The sequence below is a fragment of the Bombyx mandarina genome, chromosome 18 (genome assembly GCF_030267445.1).
Source record: "Bombyx mandarina strain Sakado chromosome 18, ASM3026744v2".
NCBI classification, from domain to species: domain Eukaryota; kingdom Metazoa; phylum Arthropoda; class Insecta; order Lepidoptera; family Bombycidae; genus Bombyx; species Bombyx mandarina.
Window position 1 is genome coordinate 3,503,880 of NC_143224.1, and position 25,816 is coordinate 3,529,695.

At 36.2% G+C, this 25,816-nt stretch overlaps 1 protein-coding gene across 1 annotated transcript; it reads left to right on the forward strand.

Moving 5' to 3' along the window:
- The first annotated feature begins 1,007 nt into the window (after positions 1 to 1,007).
- Aox1 (aldehyde oxidase 1) lies at positions 1,008 to 23,877 on the forward strand. Its single transcript, XM_028176134.2, is given in 18 exon segments — positions 1,008 to 1,267; positions 6,970 to 7,139; positions 10,149 to 10,309; positions 10,648 to 11,048; positions 11,383 to 11,606; positions 12,118 to 12,220; positions 14,206 to 14,333; positions 16,094 to 16,384; positions 16,743 to 17,027; positions 17,425 to 17,924; positions 18,508 to 18,691; positions 20,371 to 20,566; positions 21,228 to 21,997; positions 22,227 to 22,349; positions 22,352 to 22,399; positions 22,401 to 22,419; positions 23,069 to 23,179; positions 23,736 to 23,877. Coding segments are annotated over 18 exon segments (3,828 nt in total). The 5' UTR covers positions 1,008 to 1,224; the 3' UTR covers positions 23,807 to 23,877.
- The last annotated feature ends 1,939 nt before the right edge of the window (positions 23,878 to 25,816 follow it).

The window sequence follows — 25,816 nt, forward strand, 5'->3', positions numbered from 1 at the left end:
ATGAAGTCAGCGTCGGAACGGTACTTCGCTAAAGCTATGCGTCATGATAATCGCCTTATCGTTGCAGCCGCTGACTACTCCCCGAATCCTGATCATGCAGGAGCCAGTCACCGTCGACGCCCTAGACACGTCCTTACGGATCCATCAGATCCAATAACCTTTGCATTAGATGCCTTCAGCTCTAATACTAGGGGCATGATTAAGGACCCCGGTAACCGTACTCGTCGAACTCGACAAAGAGGTCGACGTGCAACCTAACCCATGAATCAGCTCGCTGAGTTTCTCCCCGGATCTTCTCAGCGGGTCGCGATTCCGATCCGGTAGTAGATTCATTCGCGAAGCAGCTACTCTTGAGTTGTTAGGTCTCCTTCGGAGGCGCTCGGGCAACTGTTAGCAAATCCCACCCCTCCTGGCTGAGCCTTTGCTCGCCCACCTGTCCTGGTGAAACTGGAAAGGCCTCCGGGCCACCAGTAATCCTTCAATCATAAAAAAAAAAAAAACTTGACGATCTGTAAGGTGTTGGGAGCAGACCGCGGGCCCAAGGAATTTTAGGGCCCTACCCACTAAACGACTCCCCTGCACTCTTCGCCCAAGTGTCCGATTCCCTCCGAAGCCAGAACCCGTATGAAGTACCACCACCCTACCTATTTCTGCCGTGAAGCAGTAATGCGTTTCTGTTTGAAGGGTGGGGCAGCCACTGTAACTATACTTGAGACCTTAGAACTTATATCTCAAAGTGTTTGGCGCATTTACGTTGTAGATGTCTATGGGCTCCAGTAATCACTTAACACCAGGTGTACTGTGAGCTCGTCTACCCATTTAAGCAATAAAAAAAAACCTTCAACGGAAAAAAAAATATTTGAAAATTAAAGTTACGTAAATAATCATAGCTTCGATTCCACATTGTATTATAATAACAGAAAAACTTTATAATATATACTAGTTTCTATCGTTATCTTAAAGTAGCTCGTAGCAACAGTGCTTCCTAAAAAGGTATTCTATCAAGCTCGCAATTCATAAGCCTGCACCTCAGTATGCTAAAGTATTCATACCGGCATTGACGTATACAAAAAGTGAATTCTAATTTACATTCAACACATTAAAATCAATTCTCCAGAATCATTCCGTGGTTTTACCCAAAAATCTCAACTTTGATAATTTATAAAACTCCAATTTTAATGGATGTATGAAACATTAAACACATTCCGGTGGTAATAAACAATCATGGACAAAATAAAGTTAAAAATTAACGACAAACATTACACTGGTAAGTTTTGATCATAAGTTAAAAATAGATGGTTATTTGTTTTAGCTCTAAACGGAAAGCTTACCGACTATTATGTTGTGGAGATATACGACAGGTATATGATATTCTATTGACAAGTAATATAAGTGTCAAAACAAAATGTGATGATCATTTTATAATAAAAAAAACATTCGGACCGTCAGTCTACCGAGCAATATCACCCGCTCAGTGGAAGATCTTCCCTTAGTCGTAATTCCCACAATTTAAACTATTCAACAGTTACAGAAGCTTAAAGCTATCTATCTTGAGACTTGGTGTTGCAGTCTTTATTGTATAAGGGTTTTTTCCCATTCAACTTGAAATCACCTGAAACCAATTAAGTATTAAAAATGGAATGGATGGAAACATCGCATATTTTAAGCTTGCATCAAAAATATTCAAGTAAAACTAAAAACTCGGATTTCAATCCGACCGGCGAATATTGTAAAACTGCTTTGAATGATTCTTAAAATTTAGAATTTAAATTTTGGAAAAAAAAAATTTTTTTTTCCTATTTTATTAAATCCAGTCTTCTATTTTTAGTTGAATATTTTTAAGACAGTCTTTAAATATTCGATTTTCCATTCGCTTCATTTTAATATTTAATTGGTCTGTATATTATTAACGTATTGAATTTCATTATTGTTATTAAGTTTATTAATATCATGTTACTTTTAAATGAAGGTATGTGACTCGTGCAATCCGTCATGTTAATTGCTGCTGCGAAGCAGTCATGCAATCTGCTTTCAAGTGTTTTTTTTAAATTAAAATCCAAAAAAGGATATCATAATATACATGAAATTAATTTAATGTATAATTAGATTTATGTCAACTTTTATGTATATTATATTTTTACTTATTCTTGTCTTAGATATATGCTTCTGGCATCCACGATGCTGGAAGAGACTCTTGCTTGACGTCCTTGAATATAGTAGCTAGAAGTAGGCAGCGATATGGCTGTGTCCTGTGCATTTCTGATATAACTCCTCATCACGGCACGCCATATGCTCGCCTGCCTAGCAATATAGCTATAAAAAACCTATTGGCTTCTTCACACAATCGTAATGCTCTAATAGACGATCAGCTCATTAGTTCAAAACACGTTCAAACGAAAATATTTAAATCTGGATATGAATATTTTAAAAGATTATTGATTTGAAATGTTAAAAAGTGTATTTATTAGCATAGCCGAAACTAAAAATATATATTTAAATCGCACTAAAGGTGAAGCGATAAAAAAAACCTACGTCAAAATGCATATATTTCTCTAAATGCCAATTTTAAATTTTATGAATGTCATTTAATTCTCTGAGAGCACTGACCTACATATTATATAAATAAATAAATAATAATAAATTAAAATTTTTACTAACAATCACGCCACGTTAACTGATCCCGTGATAAGTTCGTAAAGAACTTGTGTTACAGGTACCAGATAACGGATATATACCTAGTCAGGTCATAAATTCTGTCACATGTTTAATGTAAAATAATTGAAACAAGTTTATTTATTATGTAACCATTCATATACCAAAATGAACTTAATAAAACATAGATTCTTCTGACACTAAAGTTTATTCAAAATGACCTCCGTGATTTTGAATACAGGCCTTCAATCTGTGCGGCCAGTCGTCTATCGCGCACGAACGAGGTCCATGTCAATATCGGCGGCTGCCTTAATCAAGGATGCCTTGAGTGACTCCAAATTGGGATGAGGCTTTGAGCACGCCTTTTCCTCAAAGTGTTGCCATATCTTGTAATCTAACGGATTCAAATCTGGACTGGAGGAGGGCCAGTCTTCGTGCCGGATGAAGCCGATTTCACGCGCCGCCAGCCAGTCTTGTGTGCTCTTCGCTCTATGAGCTGGCGCCGAATCTTGTTGGAATACCCAGTGCCTGTTATTGAACATAGTATGAGAAACAGGCTCTACAAGGTTCGTCAGGACTGTATTTTGATACACAACTGCATTCGTTTTTACACCTTTCTCACAAAAATGTACCTCTGTTAAGCCCCAATAAGAAACTCCCAACCATACCATGAGCGAAGATGGAAAATGACCTCGTTGGACACGCGGAATACGGTTGCTCGCTTCTTCACTAATGTGTGCGTACACCTTATCATTTTTATTGTTGTAGCTCTCTTCTACGGTAAAAATTTTTTCATCCGAAAAAAGAATTTCCCGATATTTTTTTCCCGCGTACCGCTTCAACAAAGCGCGGCAACTCTTCAGTCTCAGGTCCATTAGACGAGCATTCAAACGATGTCCTGTTTTTATTCGATATGCCCGAAGCCCTAAGTTTTCATTTAACACCCTTTTCACCGTGGTTCTGCTTAACCCCATCTGAAGGGCCAACAGTTTCTGCTTACGTTTGGGATTTCTTTGAATTCGCGCCTTCATAGCTTTTATCACTGCTGGAGTCCTAACAGACCGAGGGAGACCACTTCTTGACCTGTCATCTACACTAGAGTCTTCATTGTATCGTTTGATGGTACGATAAACGAATCTTTTGGTTATATTCAAATTTTTCAGTATGTTAAAAATTTGAATTGGCGCGTAACCGCAATGATGCAACGCAATAACTGCAACACGGTCTTCTTTAAGCGTCCACTCCATATTTAAAAATGAGTAAAATTCTAAAAGTATATATATTTTTATTTTCATGAACAATTCGAAATTCGAATTCAATAAACTTTTTTGTGGCCAGCATTCTAAAAGAAAAGTTTTTACTGTGTGACAATACTTATGACCTGACTAGTTATGTAAGATTTTTATTACACACATACATATATTTAATATACATCCATAATCCTTAAAAAGACATTTATATTTATCATATCTTTCCTTGGCGGGATTCGAACCCGCGACCCCCTTGTGTAGTGACCATGTCACTTACCACTACACCAGACGGCCGTTAAATATGTAAATCTTTTTTTTGTCGAAGCGCCATTTTCGTGTTGTTGACATACAATGTGCATAAGGTAGAACAAGCAAAGAGCATGTTTTCGTCGTTCTGTCCACGTGATAAAAATAGGCAGGATGGTAGAACTCTGCTGCTCGTTTTCTGGTAAATCCCTTACTCGCCTTTTCCGACACCCATGAGAAAAGATTGGGTTGTGCTATTCCAGACTGACACCGCCCAGCCAAAACTATTCTCTGTTCCTTACTAAGTAAATTACATGTATATGTTGGCTTAAAGGTAGATATTATCTTGTTGAACACCAAGTAAAACGATGTCACTTTTTGATTCCTGATTTAATCAACAATATGTTATCTTAACAATTCACTTTAACACTTGTCCAACTTTAACCAGTACGTACAACAGTCACTGAATCACACAACGTAACAAGGATATAGTAAGTGCACCAGGCAAGCGCAGTCCAACGAATGTTCATTTCAAGGCACGTTCCGCCTTTTTATACTAGCCGGCGCACCTGGCTTGTGTGAGTCACTCCTATTGCACGTGCTATATAACATAAATATCGTTAACGCCGTCATATACAATTATCCACATATCTTTACTGGTTGTAAGACGTCTTGTGAGCCCGCACAGATAGGTACCACTGCGCTGCTTATTTCTTCCGTGAAGCTGTAATGCGTTTCGGTATGAAGGGTGAGATAGCCGTTTTAATGTAAAAAAAACGGAGACCCTGGAACTCATATCGTAAGGTAGGTGGCGGTATTTACGTTGTAGATGGGTATGGGCCCCAGTAATCACTTCAGACCAGGTGGGCCGTGAGCTCGTTCACCCATCTAACCAATACATAAAAAACGTCCAAATGGTAAATAGTTTACATTACGGTAAAGCGACTTGTGAGTCGGTACGGATTGCTTCCTTTTTTTTCTCTACCTATGCTGATAGACTTGAGAGGCTGTTTCAGCTTCGCCTTGACGTGTAGCTGGTAGGGCTCAAGCCGGAGTGCTGCTAACACTGGCCCTAGCAAAAGCAGTGCTTCGCAAAATCTGCTACCGGATCGGAAACGCCGCCCACTGAGAAGATCCGGCGAGAAACTCAGTGGCCTGTGTCTATGGGTTAATATACTCCTCGAGCCTTTCGTCGCAAGCGACGGGTTCCGCGAGGACGGTGACCGGTGCTTGAAGTACCTAAAGGCACTGTTAATAGATCGGGAGGATCCGTAGTGACGTGCGTAGCGACGTCGACTGTTTACCATTCGTTTCACAGCATCGGGCATGTATCCGGCGGCCACGAAAAGAGGGTTTTCGTGTCGTACCGCCTTCTCAAAGTGGCGGAACTAGATGGATGGTGGATTGCTTCCATCACCCCGTCTATTCAATAGAAAAAGTAGATTGTACATATATGTATGTATATACACTTACACTTATATTAGAACTCAGGCTACAGATTGTGCATGGTGACGTAACTTTCCGTTTATTTATTCATAAATCACAATTAGGATAATGCATAGAAATTTGATTTTTACGGATGACATAGTGACGATAGTAGACTTCTCACAGATTATCTAAACTCCCTTCCAGTCTGCGGGTAACAAGTTTGAGTAATTTCATTTTCCCCAGTGATAAAGAATATTCTACAAATCACGTTTCAGAAAAAAATATGTAGATAATTATTATATAATAGAAATTATTTTAATCAGCAAAGCGTTTACAATTACTAGAATGAACTAAACAATGTTATATATCGTTTTTTTTTTCTCTAGTATTTATACATTGAATCGCTTTTTTTCACCAATGCATACTTCATACTGTCGATACCTCTGATTGTAGTAACATTTAGGGTGAGATCAATGTATATCTTACCTGTAATGTTCTGTACTGATGTATAATCTAAAAATAAATAATTAAAAGTACTTTACGGTTCAGTCTGGAATTTTATACTTTCATTATATATTAAACTAGCTGACCCGGCACACTTCGTAGTGCCTCAATTGATAAATAAAACACCTAAACTTTGGTAAAAAATAAACTTAAAACAAACAAAAGGAATCCGTCCGACAGGGGACACATCAAAGGAAAAACAAAATTGTTATTTTTATTTAATTCCGAGCATTTTCATATTTATCTACCTTTTAAGCCTTCTCTAGACTTTCACAAATAATTCAAGACCAAAATTAGCCAAATCGGTCCAGCCGTTCTCGAGTTTTAGCGAGACTAACGAACAGCAATTCATTTTTATTTACATAGAAGATAGAAGATTATTATTTCTGACGTGCCGGATGCTTTGCACGGTCACGGACGACGCGGTCAGTAAGTTTGTATAATAATGACAATAAAATACACAAGATTGAGTCGTAACATTAGTTTTAGCTGTGTGCACGACTAGCGAATATCTAAGAAAATACTATCTATGAACGAAACAGCAAAAGTTATGGTGTGAGGTACCTACGGCGAACACGGCCCTGGTTGAACCCAATCTGTCTCCTTAAAGAGCGGTGACTTTTGCCGTAAGGGTCATCTCTGATCGTCGATCTTTGTTTTTTTTTTTTATTGCTTAGGTTTGTGGACGAGCTCACGGCCCACGTGGTGTTAAATGGTTACCGGAGCCCATAGACATCTACAGCGTAAATGCGCCACCCACCTTGAGATATAAGTTCTAAGGTCTCAAGTATAGCTACAACGGCTGCCCTACCCTTCAAAGCGAAACGCATTACTGCTTCACGGCAGAACTCAAGAGGTCCTACCACCATAAATAAAATCCAATGTCCAGTAAACGGCAAGTTCGGTCCGGATGTGTCGCTCAACGAGTTCATCAGGAATGTGGCGGAACTCCGAGGTACGAAGGCGATGTGTCACGAGGGCGGCTGTGGAGCCTGCGTCGTCGCCGTCAGAGCATCGATACCGCCCAACAACGAAATGAAGACATTCGCTGTTAATTCGGTAAGCTATCTACATTTCTCAGTTACAAGAGCTACTAATTTAGGTTCTGGTGGTTTACTGGTGGTAGGACCTCTTATGAGTCCGCGCGGATAGGTACAACTGCCCTGCCTATTTCTGCCGTGAAGCAGTAATGCGTTTCGGTTTGAAGGGCGGGGCAGCCGTTGTAACTATACTGAGACCTTAGAACTTCTATCTCAAGGTGGGTGGCGCATTTACGTTGTAGATGTCTATGGGCTCCAGTGACTTGAAAATTGGGCCTTAAAAAGTAGAGAATGGTTTGTGTTCATCGTTGTTCATGGGCATCAGCAATGCCTGCTGAACCTCAGTGTACGGCTATAGTTCATAGTTTCATACAATACATTAATTAAAAAAATATATCAACGCGATAAATCTCAACCATGAAGCCGACTGAGTGATCTCAAAACATTCTAATCAAATATTTAGGGAGTTTTTCTGGAGGCAGACTCAAACGTTAGTATTGCTAAGCCGTTGTAACTATCCTGAGACCTTAGAACTTCTATCTCAAGGTGGGTGGCGAATTTACGTTGTAGATGTCTATGGGCTCCAGTAACCATTTAACACCAGGTGGGCTGTGAGCTCGTCCACCCACATAAGCAGCAAAAAAAAAAATTTTTTTTGTTCTTGAAACGATCATATTATACAAGACGTGAATAGTTTTTTTACATAATTACGTTCTTTATAGTGCGTCAGTGGCGTCAATGTCAAATTAGAACATCGGCAACACTGGTTACATAATAGAAAAATAATAAAAAATATTATAGAGATTTTCCAAGCTTTAAGATTTAAAAAAAAAACAGGATATGAACACTATTACGTAGCAATAATTAAAAGCACTTGAAGGCAGTTTCTCTTTCATTATTTCTATAACATCATTATAACGTAATTTATTTGTTTGCTATTGCATAATCAGCACTAACTCAACTCATTGTATAGCACAATATTGCCTGACACAGCAAAATAAAGCCGGATGTTTTTATCTATCACTGTTTCAATTAACCTGTCACTAAGTAGTTATTTTTATACAAGTACTAGCTGTACCCGTCCGCTTCGCTGGGCATTTAAAATTAACATTATTATTTCTCACCCCCACAAAGATTCTCATCATTAACGCCCCCGCAACTGGTGTAGGGAGTCCAAATTTGAAGTCGTCGTGGCCTAAGGGATAAGACGTCCGGTGCATTGGTGTTGAACAATGCACCGGTGTTCGAATCCCGGGCGGGGGGTACCAATTTTTCTAATGAATTATTTACTCAATAAATGTTCAAGATTGACTTCAACGATGAAGGAATAACATCGTGTAATAAAAATGAAACCCGTAAAATTATAATTTGCGTAATTACTGGTGGTAGGACCTCTTGTGAGTCCGCGCGGGTAGGTACCACCGCCCTGCCTATTTCTGCCGTGAAGAAGTAATGCGTTTCGGTTTGAAGGGTAGGGCAGACGTTGTAACTATACCTGAGACCTTAGAACTTATATCTCAAGGTGGGTGGCGCATTTACGTCGTAGATGTCTATGGGCTCTAGTAACCACTTAACAACAGGTGGACTGTCAGCTCTTCCAACAATATAAGCAATTTAAAAAAAAAATTAGACAATGCGCCCATCGTCCGCTACAAAAAGTGCTCACGCACCTGTCAGTTTGACCTCGTAAAAAACGTAGCCTTACATTTATTTGTAGCTATTACGTAATATTTGGTGCTCTCAAGCTTTAAGTGGTTTGTACTTGCAAGGATAAATTTATTAATTCTTTGTCCCTATGAAGCTCAACAAAAATAGTTGTTGTCATAAAAAAAAATTATTGCTTTACATGACCAAATGAACACACGGCTCTCGCTTAGTATTAAATTGTCATCGGAGCTTATGTGCATCACAAGATGAACACCGCAACTCACCTTTATTTTATTTAAAAACAAGTATAAACAATTTTGAACAAATTTACTTTTGGACAATTTTATTATACCTATTATGTCGTAATTTATATATTTTTCAAACAATATTTACTTGAAATAAATTAACTATTCTAGTCTAGTTTCCCACGTATTACCATTAATCTAAGCATCTCCACGAATATCTAGGCATCTTCAATCATCGCACACTACTACAATCCCCCTTAATCTGACTAGATTCAAATAACACGCAACGTCATACTGTCAATCAAACAGTAATGGTCCTAATGTTACTCTCAGAACTAGCACCTCAAGGGATTAGACGACATTACATTCACTAGAAATCCATTTGCCAAATTCTTTCGTTCTATAAAGGTGTAACACAGAACTTACGGGAATACAATAGAGAGATACACGTGAATACGTGAAATACGCATTTGTCTTCATTCATTTCTTTTATGTATTTTTTTCTCAATAACAAAAAATATTTGTGTTCTAATCTTAAGAAGACAATGCAATCGAGTAAGTAACCCAAATTCAGGAGCGGGTGTCATTCTAAATTATTTTAGATATAGATTCGAAGATTCTATAACGGAATTGGTGGTTTTTTGGGTCCATAAACATTACAACCTGAAGAAACCCACATATCTTGAGACGGCTGTCCGAAAATTTGGATTGGAATACGTGACTGCTTAAGGTCTTTTTTTTAAACGCGGACTGGTCACTCCCGGTTATCTGTCCCCAAACTACTATTTATTCCCTATAGTATGGACCAGATATTGATACACATTTATATATAATACGTTTAAATAAATACATATGTATATCCAACACCCAGACAAAGAACAAACAAACTTGTTCATGACTCGAATATTTGGCTCATGTGGGAATCGAACCCACAATCTTCGGCCCTGCAATCGGGAGCACCACTGAGTCAATCAATTTGGCAGTATTCTGTGCGAGCTGGGCACATTAGGAGCTCGTATTTTTCATTGGTATTTTTATTGTATTTACATCCCGGCTTAATTCCAAAATTCATAACATTCATTTGATAAAACGAAACCCTTTATTATGATACTGATCTCAATGCTTCTGAATTTCAGTGCTTAGTGTCAATTCTATCGTGTCACGAATGGGAAGTGATCACTGTGGAAGGAATAGGTAACAAAACAATTGGTTACCATGAAATTCAAACTAGACTGGCTAATTTCAATGGTACACAATGTGGGTTTTGTACACCCGGATGGGTCATGAACATGTATAGGTGAGGACTCTTAATTTTCATTATTGTCATTATTGTCTTTCTATTAATTATATTAATTTTGTAGTGCACGAGCCCACATTATAGCTAGTAGTCAACAAATCATTCCACCTTATATGAGACTGAATTATTTTATACCCTCCGGTAATCCATTAGGATTAAGAAATTTAGTGACATCCACAATCAGGAAGTAGGAAGATCCGTCCATCTTTCTCGACAATTTAAATATAATTTCATAAACTATTAACGTAAATGTTGAAAGGGAAATAGGACAGAAAAGACAATAATTTCATTATACCATTTTAATTTACTGCAACTTTAGTATATTTTTTTCATTCCAGTATAAGCCAATCGAAAAACAAAAAATTAAGCCAAAAAGAAATTGAAAACTCTTTTGCCGGTAACATTTGTCGATGTACAGGCTACCGACCAATTGCAGATGCTTTTAAATCCTTCGCAAAAGATGCTGATCAAAAATTATTGAACAAAATCTGCGACTTAGAAGATCTGACTGTATTCAAAGCTTGTGGTTTTAGTTGTAAAAACAGCTGCAAGAGAACTGGATGTAAAAATAAACACGACGAAGGAAACGTGGAAGAAGACTTTGCTGTAATTAATGATAATAAAACAATTGAAATTGACTGTGGTACTCACAAATGGTTTAAAACTTATAAATTGGATGATGTTTTCAAAGTGATGGCCCGCGGTGATTACAAATTGATTGCCGGTAATACCGGACAAGGTAACTAATTATTGATGGTGTTCACTAATCATTTCCAGGATAATCATTTCCAAAACAAAAGAAACTGCTCGATAAAGTTCCGGAAGAACATGCTATGTAATTATGAGAATAGTTTTAGTGAGAACTTTCTTAATTTGAAGAGAGAGAGAATACTTTCACATTCAGAGAGAGAGAATACTATTCTCTAGAATACTATTCTCTCTCTCTTGTTTGTATTGTTGTTGTTGTGTTGTTGTTTTATTTGGTCCAAAAACATACTATTGCCGAAACATAGTGAGTTTTTTTAACTTAATCAAAAAAGTTTTCCCCAAGATCTGCTCTCATCAATTTACAGGTGTTTACCACATCAAAGATTACCCAACGAATGTCATTGATATTTTTAATGTTAGCGAATTGAAGAGTTACGTTGTGGATGTTAATTTGATTATTGGTGCCGGAACCTCCTTGGCGGATATGATGGAATTGTTTTTAAAGCTCTCCAGCTCCAATGAAGAATTCAGATATTTGAAACACTTTCATGATCATATGGATTTGGTGGCTCATATTCCAGTTCGAAATGTGAGTATTTTAATTTCTAAAAATAAATTACATCAAATATTACCAAATATTAATATTATATACTGTAATTTTTTATGAAATAGCTATGTGTCTACAAATTTTTAATCATTCACGCATTTTCCTATCTGGCTAAATAATTATTAATAGAGGAATGATGCAGTAAATGTAAAAAATGGTGTCCTTATGTATGTTGTATTTAGAATGTATAATAATAACTTAATAAGCAATTGATATATTACTGTAGAATATTTCGTACCCTCCTTAAGCATCAGAAGCTGACCGAAAAGCGGATATCGTTTTCAACGAAAATTTTTACAAGTATTTCTTGGCGACTTTTCTTACAAAGCGATCTTTGATTAATTTGTTCAATAAACCTTTCCCCATATCTTATAGCGGTGCATTTTATTGCTAATACAGGGATATTGGTGTGAAAGATCAGTTCGTATGCTCATTAACCTTATTTATTCAACCAAATACATGTATTATCATCTTGGGTCTCTATAATTTTCAGATCGGAACCATTGCCGGTAATTTAATGCTGAAACACGACAACAGAGAATTTCAATCAGATGTATTTTTACTTTTTGAAACTATACAGGCAATGATCACTATCGGTACGACAAACTTTATTACTTTTAATTAGACTTAAGATTTAATTATAAATAATATACATATTAGATAAAATCTACTGATGTTTAATTATTTAATTTGATAACTATTTGACTATATTAGTATTTTCCATCAATTTATGATTAAATTTGATAAAAATAGTCATATTTAAAGCAGGATATTTTTAACTTAGTGCTGGATTCTGCTATCTGAAAGCCGATAAAGCTAACATCCTTTATTTCTGGTATTACGAGGGCGGCACTGAAAATTTCGGGAATTAACGAAGTGACACAACATTACTATTTAAAAATGTATTTATTGCTTTTCGAAGTATTCTCCGCGAAATTTGACACATTTTTCCATACGATGGAACCAATCATTGAAGCAACCATTCCATTCGGAAGTTAGGGTCTCCAAAATGGCCGTTTTGTAGGCGTCCACAGCTTCTTCAGGTGATGAAAATCTCTGTCCACGCAATTTATTCTTTATTTTAGGGAAAGTATAGAAATCATTAGGGCTTAGGTCGAGGCTGTACGGCGGATGGTCTAATAATTCTATGTTTTCTTGCTCTAAAAACTCTTTTGTTCTGTGCGCGGTGTGAGAACTCGCATTGTCGTGATGGAGGATGATGCGGCGGTTGCAGTTCTCTTTACGGAGTTCAGAAACGACCTGTGGCAAACAAATGTTAGCATACCATTCTGCATTAACCGTTCTTTGTCCCTCGAGAGGAATAGTCGTAACATGGCCGGTTTTGGAGACAAACGTGGCCACCATTTTTTTTGCAACACTCCGTGAACGAACAATTTTTGTTGGCTTTAACTCATTTTCGAACACCCAAACTCGTGACTGGTTTTTTGTTTCGGGTTCGTACGTGTATATCCAGGATTCGTCACCTGATACAATGTTGTATACAGCATTTGAGGATCGTGCGTGGAATCTTTCGAGAGTTCTGACGCACCAAGTAACGCGAGCCGCTTTTTGCTCTTCAGAGAGCGAATGCGGTATCCATCGGGAAAACAACTTTTTTACACCTAATTGTTCATGCAAGATTATTTGTATTTGACTCATGCCAATGTCTAAAGTTGCCTGAATTTCGCGGTATGTCACATGTCGATCTTCCTCAATCAGCTTACGCACAGCATCAACGTTTTCTTGGGTGACTGCAGTTTTTGGACGACCTTGACATGATCATCACTGAGCTTGACACGTCCACGTTGAAACTCAGCAAACCAGCGATAAATTGTGGTTTTGGATGGGGCTTCATCACCAAATGCAGAAATCATCCGGTCAACACACTGTTTTTGTGTTAAACCACTTCGAAAGTCACAATAAATCATCGCTCTTGAATTTTCTCGAGTCAATTCCATTTTCTCAACGACTAAACAAGTTTGACAAAACCTCGTGACAAGACCGAGAATCTTTTTTTAAATAAATAAATGGTATTCGATTTTTAAAACCAAGGAGTTTTCAATTAAAAAGATTTTAATATGACAGGAACAGTGGAAATATTCCATTCCCGATACTTTTAGTGCAGCCTAGTATGTGATAACCCGAGCGATTCTTGACTATGACATAAGGCTGGTCTCAATTTTATTTTAAGATATCCACCCGACCTTTTATTGCAGAACACGTGATTGCTTCGGAGGCAGTTTCTGTAATAAAAATAACTTAACATTACATGCCTTACCAACAGCAATTACACAAACATAGTAATTCTTCATATACTATTCATAGCACGAGACTGAATCGTACCTTTATTGAAATTATCATCATCATCAACAGCCCACAGTCGTCCACTGCTGGACATAGGCCTCTCCCAATCCACACCACTGAGCCCGGTCTGCGGCTCTCCTAATCCACTTCTTGCCGGCCACCCTGCGGAGGTCATCGCACCACCTAGCCATAATATTAATAAAAACCCCTCCGTAATTTCTTGGTTAAGTGGATTCTATATATTTAAATTAATACTACCGTACAAACCTTTCCATAGCCTCGAGCGCAACAAAAGAAATTACGGTCACCCTCCCCGAATTCCTGGAAATGGAAATGAATGGTAAAATAGTACTAAACATTATACTGCCACCTTTATCGAATAAATGTGAAATCAAAACGTTCAAGGTGAGTTATTTCTTAAAACGCTTCATTCAGTTAAAGAGAAAACCGTTAAATAACTTAACCAATAATTAAGTAAAATGTTCAACTTAACGAAATCGGGCGCGTATAAAATCAGACAAATCACGAGCACCGGACTTGTACATTAGATAGGGCAGCTTAGCTCAAGTAATGAAAGAAAAACTCCCGTACTAATTTTGGAACGAAGCTCCTTATGGGGCGATGTGGAAGGGTACCATAACCGGGGAAAAAACGTCCGTAACGTAAGATTTTTAATAGTAATGCACACAGTGTACAACTTAACTTTGTAATAACGTACAAAAAATAACATATTTTTTATCATTAATTGACCACGATCTCAGAGCGTTCGTTTGCGCAATACACTAACTCTTATGCAAACAACCGTGAATGAAGTGTACCACAATAATTTCGCACGTTACCGAATGACCGCGGGTTGTTGCGAAACCTCCAGTTTTATTTTCTATATACCTCGAATAGAATATAAAATTAATATTTTTATAATAAGGAAATTCGTTCCTATCCGGTGTCCCACGAAACCACTCATATTTTGTATTAAACGTACTCTATGTCACTATCTGTACTCCTGACAATGTGTATGCAAAATTACACAATAATCGGTGGAGTAGTTCAGACGAGAAGGGGAATCAAACAAACAAATTTCCTTTCGTGTATTCGTCTGGATCACATGTCTACGTATTACAAATGCGTATACCTCAGGAACATAAAGAAAGGTAGAGACTAAACTGATTAATATTCCGTAGCCAAAACAACAACAATAATGGCTGCTACAGGTTCAATTTTGTCGAGACTGGAAACATAATAGGTTGGTTGACTCACTCAAAAGATCCTTCATGCATGTTTAATTTTTCGCATCTCGAGAGCTCTCTAGGCGGTTTTATTCACAAGATTCATAACCAGTTTTCAGTGTTGATACTGTGTTTTACCATCATATTTTTTATCCTCTTAATTTTTTTTCTTCTTCACACCTAGTATCCCTTCGAGCATCTACCAATGATATGGAGTGTGCAGTAGTATGTGTGTGTGTGTGTGTGTGTGTGTGTGTGTGTGTGTGTGTGTGTGTGTGTGTGTGTGTGTGTGTGTGTGTGTGTGTGCGTGCGTGCGTGCGTGCGTGCGTGCGTGCGTGCGTGCGTGCGTGTGTGTGTGTGTGTGTGTGTGTGTGTGTGTGTGTGTGTGTGTGTATGTGTAGAGAAAGAAAAGGAAGACCCAACAATAACTAGGAGACTTATAAAGCTATTATCACTGCTCATAAATAGTACAACGTGATTGCCAAGAGTCTTTTGTGACCCAAACATATGATTGCTTTGCGGCATAATGTTGGAATTTATTCGTGCGGTGTCATAGTTTGTCCTGCTACTAGCAATCAAATATAAGATACATTCGACCCCCACTAAGTCACTGTTCACTTTTTATAAGGTATTTATTTTAATGGATGTCAATGAAAAATACGGTAGAGACCGTAAAAGGAATAGAGGAAGGCAAGGGATGATATGGGAGAATGAGAAAAAGTTAACACCCGGTCCAAACTGAAGGACTACTAAATATTTATGCTAAATGCTGTCAGGAAGGAGCTGGGAGAGTAGCTAAAGATAGACAACAACGCACTGAACTGAGTGACATTCCATAATATACACAAGAAATAAAACAATTAGTACCAAAAGTTCATGATAAAGGACTTATTGATTGATTGATTGAAATAAAATAATATAATTAAGATTATTTTTCAGATAATGCCCAGATCCCAAAACGCTCATGCAGTTGTTAACGCTGGATTTCTATTTCACTTCAAACAATCAAAAAACGTACTGCAAAATGTGTCTATTGTCTACGGAGGTATTTCGCCAGATTTCATCCATGCTTCGAAAACCGAGGCATTACTAATCAATCAAAATCCCTTTACCGATAAAACATTACAAATGGCATTGAAATCTTTGAATGAGGTGTTAAAACCTAAAGAAATGCCCCCTGAGCCGTCTGCGGCGTATAGAAAAATGTTAGCATTGGCTTTGTATTACAAGGTATGATAAATTTTGAATACTTATTTTCGTAATTAATACATTTTATATGATAGATACAAATTTATAACTTTTTGCCATAATTGACATTTACAAATCACTATAATAATAAGCCAATGTACTTCTATGTTCAGTAGAAGAAAGATTATTAAGCTCTTGTAACAGAGCAGACAGAGACTTCACTATTGGCGACCTTATACTTATGCACTTATTCACACATTGAAATACATTAAATACTAGCAATAATAAATTATTGTAACATATATTTAGGCATTAAATCGGGATTAAATCTTCAGTAGGGAATCTTTACACCAATGCAATTATCTGATAAACTAAACATTTCTTCTTTATATGTTTCCAGGCAATTTTAAGTTTAAGCTCTGAATCAATAAATCCAATATACAAAAGTGGCGGGGAAGTTATAAAACGAAGTGTTTCACACGGCACTCAATCTTTTGAAACAGATAAAGAAGTGTGGCCACTGAATCAGCCGGTACCTAAGTTGGAAGCACTTGTACAATGCAGTGGTGAAGCGGTGTTTGCAAATGATTTACCTAAACAATCGAGTGAAGTTTTTGGTGCATTCGTTACAGCAGACACAACGCCCGGAAGTATTATTAAGGATTTTGATACCGAAGAAGCTTTCGTAAGTTCAATAATGATTTATTTTATAATTATTTATTTTGATAATCATTAAAATAGTTTGCACATGTCCTCAAGCATTTTATGTAAAAAGATCCTAAGTTGAAAAACGAAATCTTAATTATTTTTGTATCTACACAAAGAATAATAATAAAATATACTGGTGTCGATTGTGCTATTAACTCAGGTGGTTTTTTAATACCTTCTAGCTTATTTTTGTCACAAATTTGTGAAAAAGTAGGACATAAGCTATCCTTACCGGTTTGAAAAGCGATACATATAGAATTTACTCTGATATTATCATACTTAAATCTTAGCGGCTAGAGTTTTACTTTATTTTCTTGTATCTTTCATCACGCTTACTGCTCACCAATAATTCCATTGAAACTTCATATTTCCAGAAAATACCTGGAGTTCTTGCTTTTTACACAGCCAAAAACATACCAGGCATTAACTCCTTTGTACCAATATCTATTCCACTTACTGTAGAAAACGAAGAATTACTATGCGAAAAAACAGTTAAATACTACGGTCAGCCTGCAGCCATAATTGTAGCAGATAGAGAAAAAACAGCCAACAAAGCTGCTGGACTTGTCAAAATCAAATATGATTTTGTCAACAAAGAAAAACCCTTACTGACCATTCACGAAGTCCTCAATTCCCCTAAACGGAAAACTCTCGTAAGGCAAGATATGACAGTTCAGCCAACTGACTCAGGATCCGATATAAGCACCGTAATTGAAGGCTCTATGAAAATTCATGCACAATACCATTATACGATGGAAACGCAAACATCTGTAGCAACTCCTACTGAGGATGGCTTAGAGATTTACTCTTCAACGCAATGGCTCGATTTAACTAACATAGCAATCGCAAAATGTTTGGATATGCCCGTCAATAGGTGAGTAGTAAAACATAAATTGTTCCATTAAAAAACTGCTGTACTCAAATGCTTTTGGGCTGAATTTTCTGTTTAGATGAAAATTTCATAATAAATCGTCTTTTCGCATTAAAAATGTACAATTTCCAAAAATATTCGAAACTGAGTTAATCGGATGCGGAATCATTTGGTATCACCTGTATTGTTCTCATAAATACTGTCAAAAGAGCGTAGTTTAGTTTTGGTTTTTTTTTAATTTACCTATATTTTTACTGCTAATAACAAATTTAGTACATAATTTTATCTTACTTTAAGAGACAGACAATGTAAGTGGTAAAAAATAAAAAAAAAAAGTTGCAAAGAAGATTAATATTAAAAATATCATATGTTAAACATTTAAAACACTCTCCAGTAAAATTTAGTAAGTTTTGAGATTATACAGTTTTAATGCGAGAAGATGATATCGTTTACGTTTAAGTTACACATTTGAAACATCGATTATCTAAATAAAATAAATCAATAAAATAATATAAATACCTTGATACTTCAAAATGTCCACATATTAATGTTAGAGTTTTATTTAAACCTTTCATTTAATTTTCAGTATCAACATCATTGTTCGTCGATTAGGCGGAGGGTACGGAAGTAAAATAACTCGCGCCAGTCAAATAGCTTGCGCGGCGGCCTTGGTCACCCGTTTCCTTGGGCGTACTTGTAGATTTATCTTACCGCTACAAACTAATATGAAAGCTATAGGCAAACGTATACCTACTAATTGTGAGTTTGAGGTGTGTATGTAAACCATCTCTAAACCGGTTTTTTTTTTTTTTTTTTAATTGCTTAGACGTGTGGACGAGCTCACAGCCCACCTGGTGTTAAGTGGTTACTGGAGCCCATAGACATCTACTACGTAAATGCGCCACACACCTTGAGATATAAGTTCTAAGGTCTCAGTATAGTCACAACGGCTGCCCCAACCCTCAAACCGAAATGCATTTCTGCTTCACGGCAGAAATAAGCGGGGCGGTGGTACCTACCCGTACGGACTCACAAGAGGTCCTACCACCAGTAATTACGCAAATTATAATTTTGCGGGTTTGATTTTTATTACACGATGTTATTCCTTCACCGTGGAAGTCAATCGCAAACGTTTGTCAAGTACGTATTTCATTACAAAAATTGGTACCCGCCTGCCGGATTCGAACACCGGTGCATCGCTCGATACAATGCACCGGACGTCTTATCCTTTAGGCCACGATGACTTACTTTTCTGTTTGATATTCAATTTTTATCTGCACCTATAGAAGGTAGCTGGGACTATCCCCTCTACTAAACGGGGTAACCGTATTGAATATTATTCCCAAAATAACTATAATTACGCCCGCAACTTAGAATAGTACAACCCGTATTATCAGAAACAAAGCACGGTATTTTATTTATTTATTCAGTGATATAAATTAACATTCCTTCCTTCCAATGCAGAAGTGACACCTTGTTGTTGAGTTGGGTGTAGTGTAGCACATAAGAAATATCGTAGTAGAAAGATTTTATGTACATATTTTTTTAATAAGTTCAAGGCAGAAGTGCACGTCCAAGCAAGACGTGAAAACTATCTCGAACTATTTTCCGACATGGCCTTAAGAATGATATATATGAGATACATTGTGAAATGGTACATTTCAGAGTTATAACAAGAATTCTCTTTGACAAAAAACTGTAGATTTGTAATTCTAAGTAGTAATAATTATTTTTCGAGTATTTGACCTTTTAGTTAGTCCCAATATAGGAAAACGCTAAATTTGTCTTGGCCAAAGAGATCGTTGAAAGTATTATGGACAAAGAAAATGTTAGATGCACCCTTTGAGTACTGAATAAAATTCATATCAATTAAACAGAAAATTATTAATTAATAGAATAAATAAATTATATTGAGCAATCTTGATAAGACTAAAAAAAATTTTTACTTTCAAAATTTTGCCGCCCTAAAAAATTTTCCACCCTGGGCCTCGACTGCCCCTAGTATAGATTCACCACTGACCGAAGTACAAATCAAAACTCTCTTTAACACTTAAAATACTTACAGAACACTTTACAGCTCGTAATTCGCTGCTTCTGTTTCGCTTCAGGTGATCGGTTCGCTGTTCCGATTCGAGTAGTCCCGATTACTAACTGCCTTCGTGTCAACTCTGCAACGCTTTTATAGTCGATACGACATCTCTATCGAGAACATTCTCCACAAGGCCAGACATTTCGATATGTGTTTCCGCTATTGGATTATAGATGGCGTTGCACTTCTTTAGCGTTCTCGATTTTACCAGTTCTTTTGATATTCGTTTCTGCTATTCGACAATAGATGGCGTTACTCTTACCAGCGTTACTATGAAACTATAGAGAAATAGCTGATCTGGCAATCCAAGGTCAGATTTCTGCTGTGTAAAACTTAATAATATTATAGTTTACTTTTTAGATTGGCGTAAACAAAGCTGGTAGAATTCAAAATCTTAAAAATACATTTTATCAAGACGGTGGATGTTCCTTTAATGAAGTCCTCACCCCTCTAACAGTTAAACATTTCCAGAACTGTTACGATTCTAAGCGTTGGTTTATACAAAGCAACAGTGTGAAGACTGACAACGCTTCTAACACCTGGTGCAGGTCGCCATGTAAGTACTGGTGATTTTTTAATACGCTTTTACTAACTTCAGACGCAAATATGTTAGTATGTAACGGAATCTTTGAACATGATTTTGGATTATCTCGAAATTGGGCATACTTATTAAGGATGACAATTCAATAAATAAAAAATTGAAATTTAAAAAAAAATTGAAAAAATTTAAATTCAACTAAAAAATTAAAAATAAATAATAGTTTAAAAAAAGTAAAAAAATACGCTTTTACAAAAAATCGAACTAAAAAATAATTTAGTTGGATTTTATATAACAGCGTATTTATTTATAATCCTATCACAAATATTATAGAACAAAAAACAGAGCCCGAATATCTCTAAAAATTATCTGAACATTATTGACAATCTCAAGAGTTATCATAATAAAATATATATACAAATACATAATACCTATATAATTTCTGAGAGTATTTACCTTTTTTCACAGATAATAATATGATACAACAACAATTTATAGTTAGTATTTATAGTATAGTTAATATTAGTTAATAAGTAGTTGTTGACATATTTGTATATGTAAATACCCCTCTTCAGAGTTGAGTCATAAAATTAGTATCGTAGTGTTTGTTTTAATAAGCTCTCAGTATGTAATGTAAACAATAAAAATTTACAATATTTCTTTATTTATTTTAAAATAGGTAGTACTGAAGGAGTAGCAATGATAGAACAAATGATGGAAATGATCGCGTTTTACACAAAAAACATTCCTTTGAATGTCCGATTGCAAAATATGTCTCAAGATAATAATCCTCTACCAGAGATGATAGATCAATTAATAATAGATGCAAATTACGATGAAAGAGTTAAAGAAGTTAAAAAATTCAATAATCAAAATCGTTGGAGGAAACGTGGAATAAATTTGCTTCCTCTGTCCTCTAATATAACATACTTTGGCCTATTTAATTGTATAATTTCTGTTTACCACGGTGATGGAACTGTCGTGATCACCCACGGTGGTATAGAAATGGGTCAAGGTATAAATACTAAGGCCGCCCAAGTCTGCGCTTACGCCCTAGGCATTAAATTAGAGAAAATAAGCGTAAAGCCAAGTTCTAGTTTCACTTCACCCAACAATATGGTAACCGGTGGCAGTATTGGCAGCGAATGCGTTTCATTCGCAGTCATGAAGGCGTGTAATGAATTAAACAATAGATTAGCGCCAATAAAAGAGAAACTGAATAATCCTAGCTGGGAACAACTAATTGTTGAAGCTAATGCGGCTGGAATCAATTTACAAGTGGCTTCGGCTTTTTCGCCTGTGACTGATGGGGTGAAACCATATGATGTTTATGCTGTTGGCATTATAGAAGTAGAAGTTGACATTTTAACAGGAAATCATGAAGTACTAAGAGTCGATATACTTGAAGATACCGGTAGGAGTTTGAGTCCTGAAATCGATATTGCACAGGTAATAAAAACAATATTAGACTTAGATTCTAATAGCACTAAAAAGTATGAATCCTAATTAGTCATTATTTTACAATATCTATTTATTTAGCGTTATTAATATTTTTATAGTAAAGTAAATTGTACGGTATTTTAAGAATAAATCAATGTTTCTACACTTTTTAAGATCTGTCGCACTACGAAGTGTTTATCCTTAATACGAAAATTAAAAGAACACTAAATAATTACAGATCGAAGGAGGGTTTATTATGGGTTTAGGATACTGGACTTCTGAAAAACTGATGTATGACAGCGCGACCGGAAAACTGTTAACTGACCGAACATGGAATTATAAGCCACCAGGAATCAAAGACATCCCAGCAGACATGAGAATATATTTCCGGAGGAACGCAAGAAACGAATTTGGTGTTCTGCAGTCGAAAGGTAAATTTTTGTTAAACTTGTGACCCAAAATACCCCATGAGCCCATGATCAAAATCACAACAACACAATATTTTGGAATATTTATAAGGTGATTTAGTCCGATGAGTATTCAAAGTTTGAAAGTGTAAGTTGATGTACATATTTATAGCGTATTGTGTTGCTTTTGGGTTACGTTGCTTTTTGTGTAAGCTTAAATTTCTAAATTTCTCATTTTTTCCTTTGTTCACATTCTACTTATTTGTGATTTTAATGGTGGAAACTTGTCGGGTTATTATTTTAGCATTTTTTTTTAAATATTATATTATGTTTGTTCTGTACCGTTGGTTTGCCAAATAAATAAATCAAAATAAACATGAATGCCACCAAAAATCTTGAGACATGAGGTTGGGTGTTCCATTCCTTCAAACTGGAAAAAGTAAGACACCGAGCAGAAGAATTTATCTCAGTGTAAGTTTTGGCTTACAAGACAAATGGTTATATGCGAAAGTCCAAATTTACCTGTTTTTCTTTTTTGAATTACTACAATAAATATGACTTCGTATTTTCTCAGCACGAACATGAATTTTGTTGGACCCTTAACTCTCCTGTCCAACTGTAGCAGTAAAAATGTATGGATTTTTTTGTTAATCTACTTTATAATTTTATACAGCAACTGGCGAACCATCGTTCTGTTTGGCGATAGGTGTGACCCACGCTATCCGTGAGGCCATAAGATCGAGTCGTTTGGACGCTGGATACGAAGATAAATGGCTAGATATCGGTAAGTTTATGTACTGTAATTGTTAAGGTTGAGAGTAAGAGAGAGAAAGTGGTGGTTAGCAAGCAATGGTTTCTAAGAGAGGAAAAGCAATAGTTGTTTTGATTACAAAAAATTTCTGTCTATTGTTGCCCCTATATAACAACGTATTTGAAAATGATTCCTATTGTATTCTATATGGCTGTATAGCCATGAGCTTACGGTTAGTAACAAGTTAATATGCTTTTATTTTTTTATTGCTAATATGTTTGGGCGAGCTCACCACATGGCGTTAAGTGGTAACCGGATCTCATAGACGTTATTGTCAATTCTATTTTGAGGGTTCTATGTCTCAGTTTTTACAGTACAACAGCTGGCCCACCCTTCAAACCGAAACGCATTACTGCTTCACGGCATTAGGCGTGGTACCTACCCTTGCGGACGCATAAGACCCTCTACCGTCAGTAAACGTTATTATAAACAAGATAACGTTTATTCTATATAATTTTTGCTATACTATGCTATATTCTATATCACAAAGCGACAGGAATCTTTAGTTATTAATTTTTTTTCTTTACAGATCTGCCATTCACCGTGGAAAATATCTTCATGGCAGCCGGAAACGTAATAGAACATTTTAAATTAACGTGATGTCATGTCAGATGTTAAATGATTTAAAATTTATATAATAAAACAGATAAGCATCTACCTTAATTAATTAACTAGAGTAATTTCGGTAATTTTATAATATTACTTGTTAAAACTTGGAAACACGCGAGTATACATGACACCTTCGGCAAGAAACTCAACAACTCAAGCTCAACAAGAACTCTCTCGACCCAAAAGAAGCATCGTAATGAATTTACACGATCGATTCGATCACATTGGTATTATTTTTTTATCACACGGTGAAAAGTTTGTAGCAAAATTTATTCTATTACTGAATGGAACTAATTATTTCTCCTTAGCGTTCATACCAAATAAGAGTGTATTATGTAAATATTGTACTGAGGTACCAAATTCGCATTTAAATGTTGATTTCGTTGATAGCTCTACCTGGAAAATAGTTTCAACGGATATTGTACAACAACCTTCAAACCCTAAGAAAAGGAATAGGTATCCGACTCCTTTTATCCTATCCAAATAAGAAGCTACTTTACAAAACTTACCCTTGCTAATTAACAATAAGGACTGAATTTGCATAAATTTAAAATTGTTTCTAGAAAATATTCTTGTTTGGCGCATGAGTGTCTGGGTGGTATTCAAGTACGATTTTCTCGGTAATATTCAATTTGAGTCTAATTTTAAATTGGATTTGTGTGTCTTTTTATTTACAAATTGAAAACACTAGCTTGTACGTGTGTGTCAGCTCTAGATGAATATACCCACCTTCTCGTACGGAGAAGTTACAAGATACTTTTATTTATTTATTTTTTATTGCTTAGATGGGTGGACGAGCTCACAGCCCACCTGGTGTTAAATGGTTACTCGAGCCCATAGACATCCACAACGTAAATGCGCCACCCACCTTGAGATATAAGTTCTAATGTCTCAAGTATAGTTACAACGGCTGCCCCACGCTTCAAAACGAAACGCATTACTGCTTCACGGCAGAAATAGGCAGGGTGGTGGTACCCACCCGCGCGGACTCATAAGAGGTCCTACCACCAGTAATGTACAATACATACACAATATTACAATTCGATTGCCGTAATCGACTTTGAAAAATGAGGCTTAAGTATTTTATTATATGCATGATGAATTAATGATATATCTTAAACTCAAGCGGATATACATGTGCTAGTTTGGGTTATAATAGAAAAAAAGAACCACAAACTTGCTAAAACTTGATTCAAATCTGCTGCAATGCTGAATTAATTCGCGGTGACAACGCTAAATTAATTTTGTTCTATTAGTTCCAGCGGTCAATTATAAGATAGATGATCTGTAATAATTTAGTCTATTCGATCCATTTAACGTTATTTGAGTCGGCCTGTGAATCGTTTTGTTCAGAAAATCTTATAACAGGATTCGTTTTTATGCAATGGTTAAATTTTGTGACCGGATGTTTGGGTCAACGTTTCGTCATTCATTATATTAGACATGCGGGATGGGTATGTGTTAATTGAATCCACGAATAAAGCCCTCGAAATTCCCTTTTTTACGTGTCAAAGCTACAAATTTGTCCGTTTCTATAGACTTTTCCATTTTGATGAAACTATTATTATCAGCTCGAGATTTTTATTACAAATTTCGTTCCATCGTAGACTTTGTTATTTTTTAATAATTCAACTTGTTAACTTTAGCTATTCCTGAGAAAAAACGGTTTTGAATCTCGAATAAACGAACGAACAGTAAATTGTTCCTACAAGCATTCATTTATTTTCATTTTGAAGATCGGAACCTTATGAAACTCGTAAAGTCTTGACACACAAATAAATTACAGATAATACTAAGAATTTTTACATCACAACGATCAAAGCTTATTCTTATTTAAAACTAGCTGACTTGACAGGCTTCCTAGTGCCTCAATCGATAAGTAAAAGACCTAAACTTTTTTATAAAACAAACGCAAAACAAACAAAAGGAATCCGTCCGACGGGGGACACATCAAAGGAAAAACAAAATTGTTATTTATATTTAATTCCGAGCGTTTTCATA